The sequence below is a fragment of the Crocodylus siamensis genome, chromosome 4, assembly GCF_052110815.1.
Source record: "Crocodylus siamensis isolate JL-2025a chromosome 4, ASM5211081v1, whole genome shotgun sequence".
Taxonomy (NCBI): domain Eukaryota; kingdom Metazoa; phylum Chordata; order Crocodylia; family Crocodylidae; genus Crocodylus; species Crocodylus siamensis.
The window spans coordinates 66,990,669-66,999,499 of record NC_143398.1 but is presented as its reverse complement, the minus strand read 5'-3'; the positions used below and the strand labels follow the sequence as shown (position 1 = coordinate 66,999,499).

General features: G+C 37.0%; 1 protein-coding gene across 1 annotated transcript; it reads left to right on the top strand.

Moving 5' to 3' along the window:
• Positions 1-4,599: 4,599 nt before the first annotated feature.
• IFNG (interferon gamma) lies at positions 4,600-8,364 on the top strand. The gene is made up of 4 exons (XM_090041007.1): positions 4,600-4,722; positions 6,277-6,345; positions 6,991-7,170; positions 7,993-8,364. The coding sequence occupies exons 1-4, from the start codon at positions 4,600-4,602 to the stop codon at positions 8,116-8,118; spliced, it is 498 nt and encodes a 165-aa protein (XP_089897133.1). The 3' UTR covers positions 8,119-8,364.
• The last annotated feature ends 467 nt before the right edge of the window (positions 8,365-8,831 follow it).

Genomic DNA, 8,831 nt, shown 5'->3' with positions numbered 1-8,831 from the left:
CAAGAAAACCTGGTATTTCAAAAGAAGTTTCAGCTGTAGCTCATACATTATTAATTTCCTTCCTCTGCTGGTCCTGTCTCACCTGATGTCACCCTAGGATCACATTTCCTTTTCACAGTTGCTTCACTTTGAATGTTGCAGTAGACTAATAAGGCCCTCACTGATGGTTTCCAACTAGTAAGCTCCCAGTTTATGTGAGCAGTTTTTGTTATTTGTCCCTAAGTGCACCACCTTTCAGTTTGTACTACTAAATTGCATCCCATTTCTATTATTCCAATCCTCAAGCTAATCCATTTCCACCTGTATGATGCTGAGATCCTCTATACCGGTGATACTTCCTAACTTCGTGTCATCAGCAGATGACATTAGTACATTTCCCATTTTTGAGCCAGGTCATTAAAAAAATGTTATCAAGTGAGTGTAAAGTTTCATCGTTTTGGATCTGTAGCCCTGAAAGCTATTTTGTGAATATATGAATGATAACACAAGAGGAAAAGAAAGTCCTGGGATGTCCACTGAATGTTTTGTCTGCAAAAGAGCAGTGATAATAATGACAATACCCCTTCTTTCCCAACATTATCATTAGTCCTCCCAATACTCCTGTGAAGATGGTAAATATTATCTCTGCTTTTAAAGATGGAGAAACTAACTCCTGCAGATGGCAGTAAAAATTCTGGGCTAGGTCTTTAACCTCAGTTCAGCACTATTGTAAAACCATTTTAATGTCCTTTCTGGGAATTTGCACTAGATAGAAGTTTTCTGAGCTGGTCGAAACTTTTGTGATGAAACTTTTCATTTTGGTTAAATATCTCTTTTTGTTGAAATCAAAATATACTGTGGGAATATATTGGCTTTGATGAAAATGTTATTGTAATTGGAAGAGCTACAACTCTCTTGTTTGTAGCAGGCCAAGCCAGGTCTTGACCAAAGTTCTCTCCCATCAAAGCTGAGTGACCTGAGCACAGATCATGAGAGTCAGGTTCTCTTGCTAGACCAAAGAATATTTATTTACTGATTTTGAACTGGGAAGAAAATGATTTTCCCATCCCATGAATGTTTCTGAGATGTAAATATATTTTCTTGTCCCAACTATTGATGCAAAATTAAAAAATCTTGACAACCTGAAAAAAACCCAAAATCAAGACAAAATGGGTCAATAAAAATTTTCCATGTCAATAATATTAAAAAGTTTCTTTTTATTTTGACTATTTTTATTTTCAGCTGTTATTAGCATAACTTTACAAAACAAAATTGGTTTGGAACCAGAAACATTTTTTCCCTTTAAAAATGTCAAAAATAAAAATATTTGGACAATTTTGGAATTTTTTTATTTCAGAAATGTTTAGATCTAAGCCTTTTCCACAAAAAACAGCCTATGATTTAGTATTTTCTGATGAGAAAATGTTTCCTGAACTGACCAGCTCTATCTTTGTCTCTTAGAATGAAAAAAAAATGTTTTCTGTGTGTGTGAAAAAGTTTTCTGGCCAACCCTTTTCTGCTTATCCTGCTTTAGTTCCCAGGACTTAATTTTAATGATCCAAGTCTTCACAGTGGTCCATTGAGTTTACAGATCCATACTGACTAAAGCAGTAGCTTACAATTTTTAAAGTGGTAGCAAAATCCTTGGGTGCTGGAACACTGCTGAAAGTCACCAGCAGCACGGGCCAGACCCAGCCTACAAACTGTGTGCCCCTGGACTGGAGCATTGTCTTGTGTCTGTGTAGGGTTTGTGGAAAAACCCAACTGAGATCCTCATTTTTTACGGCAGAAATAAAATAATTTTAATTATGTATCTAGATAGGCGTATAATAATCTGGATCATAAAAATGTGATGGTAGAGTTATCCACATTTCAGATTATATAATTTTGTATTGTAAATAACAATATTTAGGAATTATATAGTGCTTTATTTCTCAAATGCTATATAGATGTTAACCAATAAAATCTCTCAACTGCTTTACAAGATAGGTATAGTGGGAATTATTCTTCCTAAGGAAAAGTAACTGAAGGAAAGAAGCAGCAAAGTGATATGGATAAGACCACACTCAGAAAATCAGTAGCAGAGAACAGAGGCAGACTCACAACTCTGTGCTTTTTTTAATAGTCATCAATAAAGTACAGCCTCAGAAAATATTGCTAATGCCAAAAGTGTCCCCACATCTATGAAGAATTCTTATAAAATTAAAGGAAGGAAGGAAAGGAAAGAAAAAAACTCTTTCACCTTGGAGAGTAGGAAGTGTGGTCATTGTGGCTTTGTATGACTTTCCAAGGACATCATTGGTTAAAATTGCTGTAAGGTGCTGCTTGAACAAAGGGGTGTGAAACCTCTAGTTTGCATGAACGGTCAGGTGACTTACAGGCACCAAACTGAAAAAACTCACCGGTTTTATCGTTGCCCAGTTTGGAATAGTTAATATGCAATGGATACAGTCAATAATCCTAAAATATACCTTCTGTTAAGGTAACTCCCAGAGTTTTATAACTTAATCTATAAGCCTTACCTTGCTTGTGAGATTTGGTCACCTTCTCCACAGCATATCAAAATTCTCCATTTACCATGGATATGGTGGCTCATTTTTGCCCATTTTTCACCTATGTTGCCCAGGTGATCCCACAAGCTACATAGAGAATTCTGCAGACAAAGCAGAAAACTTTTGGCTGCACTCCCTCTTTCTCTTGGACCCCTTGTGTCAGAAAGTTCCCCATGTCCTAGCAGTGATCCTTTTGGACAGCATGCAGTATCAAAATGCCAACCTCCTCCTCACCTCTCTGTTTGACTAGAACAGAGGTGGCAGTGACCTTCGCTGGACAACGAGCCCACAAATATCTTCCTTTTGATTCTGTCTCCTGACTCCCTTCTTTTTCCCTTTCCCCTTCCAACAGGGTCCTCCCAGTCTATCTTTTTGTATACTGCCTACTCTGAATTTTGTGATGGGCACTCAACTGCTTCTACCTGAAATCAATTTGGCTTCTACACAAAACAAATCTTGCAATCCCCTTTCTATGAACGTCTGTCCAGCCAAAGCTTGGCTACTACAAATATTAGTGATAAGCAAGCACAAACACAACATACAAAAACAATCTTTTCCTCCATTGTCCACCCAAGCCCAATCAGCAATATGTTTAAAAAGGGAAGTGTTCAGCAAGTGCCTCTTTATCACAAGGATGTGTGATTAAACCCATGTTTTCTTCAGCGTGATCCTTCTCCATGCATGCTCCAATGTTTTTATACTTCAAGAGTTTCTGTGCAAAGGAATGTGCAAACATGAGGCTTGAGATGTAACTATGACTACAGTATGGTTAATATTACTTGCATCCAAAATGTATCCGTTTGCAGCTCTAGCTGTATGTCATGAAACAACTTGCAGGATTAAAGAGGGTGCTGACAGATGGCAGGTTGCAGTGTGACTGGCCACTGAAAGCACTTTGCAACCAGACACTGACAGAAGTACATGCCTGATAGCATGGAAATATGAATTATATGAGGGTTCAGATGAAAGCGCTCCAAAACGGAGCGCCTTCATTGACATCTGTTAGCATGGCTGGGAGCAGGGCTTGGCTGATGCAGCTGAGCCCTGATCCCCGCTCTTCCTTCAGAATAGGAGTGAGGGGGAGAGGAGTAGAGGGAGCTTGTTCTGGGGGTTGCCCAGCCAGTGCTGGAGGGTGCAGCAAGTGGATTGAAGCCCCTGTTCCTCAGAGTAACCACGAGTTACGGTGGTGAGCTTCACTTCTGTTGGCACCCAGAGTTAAAAAAGATGTAATTGTATTGGTATCAGAAGTAACTTATGTTTGTTAGGATTATTGAGTCTAAACTGAATTTGGAGGTGAAGGATCAGAAAATAGCATGCATGGCAACATGTTTTAAAGCAAGGACTATTTCTGTTTCACAATGTGCAACATTAAGCGATAATCTAAAACTTTTGAAGTAGTTTTGAAGAGTCCATTGTTAATCAAAATAGTCTCTTTTATGAGAAGACCACAAGCACCTTAGCTGTCAAACTGACCCCATAACCACAGTATGTGATTTCTTCATTTTCACATAGTTTGCAAGAATATTATCACTGAGCGCATATACTTTGTAAAACTAAGTGCCAAAATTTCCCTTCCTGCTTGTTCCCAACCACAAACACTTCATTTAAACAGTATCGTGCCACCTAAACTCTACCGTTAGATAAGCTGATGAAGCATGTGGGAAATTTCTGGTGCCATGCTGTAGTCAAGTGAAAATGCTTTCGAGGGATCCCAGGTAGGGCTGGACATGTAACTGAGTGCTGTCTACTTTCATACTGGAGACTGGTTACTTAAAGGAAACTTTGTCAGTACTGAAATCCCACAAACCATACCTAATAATAAACCATTAAGCATCACCTCCTATCTAACACCATCTTGTCAGAAACTTGTGAAAAAAGATGTAATTCTTTTGGTGACGTGTTAAAAATATTCAACAGCCAGGTATAAATACAACTAGCAAGGCAGATGAAGTTCACTAATCTGCTTTCTTCCAATAGAAGAGCTGACAGAAAGTTAGCTTATTGCTTTTAGGTCTCATAACATATCCAAGAATCGTTTCAACTTTTCTACTTCAGTGTCTCCAGAGAAATGACTTATCAAACTTACCTCTTCATCTTTCTCTCCGTTCACCTGTCTTGTCTTGGATGCTTGGAAAGTACCATAATACCTTTCCAGGTACAGAGTGACATAGACAAACTGAAAATTGACTTTGTAAGTATAACTTTCTAATAATGTATTCTTCTTTCTCTTCTGCTTATGCTTTTGAATATAACTGAAACAGCTGGGTTTATGTCAAGTAATGTAATATAGTACTTTAACAACATAGAGTAAAATTAGGGTTTATTTGCCAGTTACTTAGTCTTTACATTAATTAAAGTTAAGAGGCTAGATCATTTCTTTGGCTTATACTATTCACACAACTAAGGTCCTCTAACTGAAGTGATTAAGGTAATGCAGTATTTTGCATCTCTCTCAGCAATTTCCTAACTTCCCACCAGCAATGAGCTCAATGAAACAATCTGAAAAGAAAAAAAATCTTATAATAGTTAAGTTATAATGTTTTGAATCATCATTAGTTTTACATTGATATTTGTCATAATTAGTGATATAAACAGGAGAACTGAAAGCAACACAGAAAGAAAGTTACTTTGGCTTCAGCAAAGACATGATGGTTTTGCCTCTGTTAGGTTCCTCAGAGAAGGAACTGCTAGTGCCTATTCTGGTGCAACTTTGAAATATTTCTACCTTAATCATTGTTTCATAGGCTATCATGATTGTTGTGGGATCTTTCATTCTGTAATATTACCTCTTTTCACAGAGACCATGTAAGCAGTGTTAATTGGCTTTTATGATCACTTAAAACCCAATCAGATTATTTACTGACTTGAGCTGGATTTCTCACAGAATAAGAGCTTTAATTCTCCGTATTTCTCCTCAGAACATTTTAGTTCACTTTTGTAAATGCTGGAGAGATGCAGAATCCCATGAGCCTGGGGAACACAATCACTGTTTTCACCTCTGTCCCTAACTACCTCTGTTTATGTATCTATAGCATGGGTACAACAGTTCCTGTTATACCCTCAGAAGAATGGTGTGAGGCATATGTAACATTTGCAAAGTGCTTGGAGATTAATTGCAATAATGTTTTTATGTAAAACTCAGCGTTATCATTTGCTAGCTAGATTCTTATTACCTTAAGTGTGGCTTTGTAGAGTCAAATCTTAAGAAGGAGTAGATTTTTATCCTTCCTAAGGAACATAAAATTCAAGTTTGTTTCAAGTGCTTAGGGCCTCTCAAAATTGGTAGTAGTGCCTGGTACTTGAAATGTATGTTTAAGCCTTTACATTATCCCACTCCTTTTATAGTAATAATGTTATAGAACATAAAAGACCCACAAGAAACTATTTATTCTGCATTGCATGAATTATATTTGAACAGATTGGATAAAATATTGATATTTCTATAAAATCTAGAACAAGCTTTTAAAGCTCTGTATGTTACTATGTTTGAGATACAGTAGACCTGGAACAACTAGTTTTGTAAACCATGGTAAAATAGGCTAAAAGTTTTTATAGTACAAGTAGCAGATTAGCCAGTGGGACTTAACACGCTTTTGAATATGTTACATACTTCCTCAAAGATAAAAAAAAATCCCACCTGAAAATCCTTAATGCATGGGTTACATTGCCAATGCCTGCTCTTGACTTTGGCAAGTGCTGCTTGCTTTTCAGTTGATCTTATGCACCTTTTTATTCTCTGTTGCAGAATTCAAGCAATTCAGATGTAGCTGATGGCGGACCCATTTTTACAGAAAAGCTGAAAAGCTGGACAGAGGTAAGCTTATATTCTTAGGATCATATTTTGTGCAATGGTACGCCTACTTTGCATTGCTTTAGTAATACAATGCAGCTCCTAACATGAAGTAACTAGCCACAAGAAAAAAATCACCCTTCTATAAGTGATTCAGTAGCTTAGAGCTGACACAGGGATCCACTGGTCCATCAACCTTTCTGTCACTGCAGAGGGCATGGCTATACCAGTGTTATGGCCGGCTGATACAAGTTATGGCAGCTCTCAGGATACTTTTGCTTACATCATGAACTCAGCTCAAAACACAGCCAACTCAGAATGAAAGCTGAATCCATCCTGTATATTATCTTGTGTTGGGTTGCACTGAGTGCTCTTTGACATAAGAACATAAAAACAGCCATATTAGATTAAACCAATGGTCCATCTAGTCCACTGGCTTCCCTCTAAAAATTGAGAAAGGTTTGTAGTTTCTTGGCTGACCTAATCCCACCATGCCTACAAAATAACTGGATCTTTCTCCAAAAGCAGTACTAGTGGATGGTTTAGAAGGAGAGCATACAAATACCTAGAGCAATCTGTCTCTCAAAGCTGGTGGCCTGCATTTTTGTTTTCAGCAGTTCTCTTTTGATGGAAGTTCATAAACCCATTTCCTTTTTCTTTTCCTAACAGGTAAATGAAAGAAGAATCTTATTTAGCCACATTATTTCCTTGTATCTGAAAATGTTTGAGAGCATCGACACAAGTAAAGCCCACATCAGAAATGTACATGAGTATCTGCTTGCCAAGAAAAGCAATCTTGCTAATGATTACAAAAAGATAAATGACATAATGGAGTTGGCGAAACTTCCGGTAAGCATAGGACTTTTTCTCCCGTTAACTCCACCTCTTTTCTTCATTAAGGGCAAAATGTTTCACTAGAAGGTGCTCTCCCTCTGGCATTCATCCCCTTTTTTATGCAAAAAAAAACACCACAGATTTACTCCAAGCCTACAGGCTAAGGTTCTTGCTTGAGTGGGATGACAGAAGGGAAGGTCAATTAAGGATATGTTTCAGGGTAGATTTTTAATTACATTTTTGTGTTTGTGTTTTTAAAATATTTAAGGATGTGCTCATAAAATAGCCCAACTCATGCATTTTAACAATCTAAAAATGAATTAATGAAAATAAAAAGCCATTCAGATTAGTAGTTTTAACCTTAGTTCATGCTATTTGTCAGTTATTTGTGTCCTCAACTGGTTTGAGGAAATTGTAAGTAGTTTATGGTCAAATCTCAGGAAGGCTTAAGAAACAACCTCTGAAATGACACCTCAGATGTACAGTTAAGACCAGATGAACTTAATTATCATCAGTTGCATCAGTTTATTCTCTTCGGTATTGTATAACTGAGAAATTATCACCAATATAGCATATGTTACACAGCAGCTCTATTGCATGGAATACCGTTGATTTGTAGCATGTCATAAAATAATTGGAAACTGACAAACAAAATTCATGGAAAGATTGCTTCTCTTTATGGGAAGAGAGTGACAGAATAGTAGACTACGTTTCTTCAGGAAGTTTTACTTTGCTTTACAATGGAATGACCTTACAACACCATAGACCATGGAGCCTGAAAATTAGTTTACAGTATTGTTTTTCCTGAACTGTTTTTTTTTTTTTAAATTATTACAGATGAGTGATTTGAAAATCCAGCGCAAGGCTATTAATGAACTTTCCCCCCTCTTACAAAAACTGGACTCCCCAACCGGTCGTTCAGAAAGAAGAAGGAGGCAAAATCCAAGAGGATGTAAATGTTAATGACTAGGTTTTGTCTATTATTATTATTATTCAGTTGTTATATAAATCTATTTATTAATATTTAACTATTTCTATCAACGATTATTTATAATGAAATCCAAGAAACACCAACATATTTATAATTTTTACTACTATGTAAGAAATCATTGGGTGCTATACACATGCTCTGCATGATCTAATTGGAGATTAGCTTAATCAAGTCTGTTGTGTGTTTGAATTAGAATGCTCAAGCATTGTCGCAGCATCACATCTATAAGCCCCTGTGGGTTTAAAAATAGCCACTGGGGTGTTTTAACTAAGATTCATTGAATAAGCTTTAGTTAAAGCATCCTGTGGCCATTTGTAAACATGAGGGGGGATTAATACATATGATGTTGTTACATTTTAATTAGAGCAGCTCTCCAGGAACTGCTTTCATTAAATTGCCCTCTGTCCACTCCCAAGCACATGTATAGGCACCCAATATTAGGTATTAGATTTATGATTATCTTTTGTAAGTTTATTCACTGGATAATACAGAGCTATGCAATATTTACCTGATATTCCCTGTGAACTGCATGTAAACATACTATGTGGGCCACTACTTTCTAAATAGCTGCCCGGTGCTATTTTGGCAGCTATATTTAAGATTTTGGCTAATCGTGTATTTGTTTGGTATAAACAAAGGAGCCCAATTCAGAAAAGCACTTCTATTCAAGAATGCACTTTTTAAT

What these genes read in the sequence shown, in the direction of transcription:
- IFNG (XM_090041007.1), top strand. Translation starts at nt 4,600, where the DNA reads ATGACTTATCAAACTTACCTCTTCATCTTTCTCTCCGTTCACCTGTCT. An exon ending in ACAAACTGAAAATTGACTTT is followed by an intron (nt 4,723 to 6,276) that starts GTAAGTATAACT and finishes TCTCTGTTGCAG; the next exon opens with AATTCAAGCAATTCAGATGT. An exon ending in TGGAGTTGGCGAAACTTCCG is followed by an intron (nt 7,171 to 7,992) that starts GTAAGCATAGGA and finishes AAATTATTACAG; the next exon opens with ATGAGTGATTTGAAAATCCA.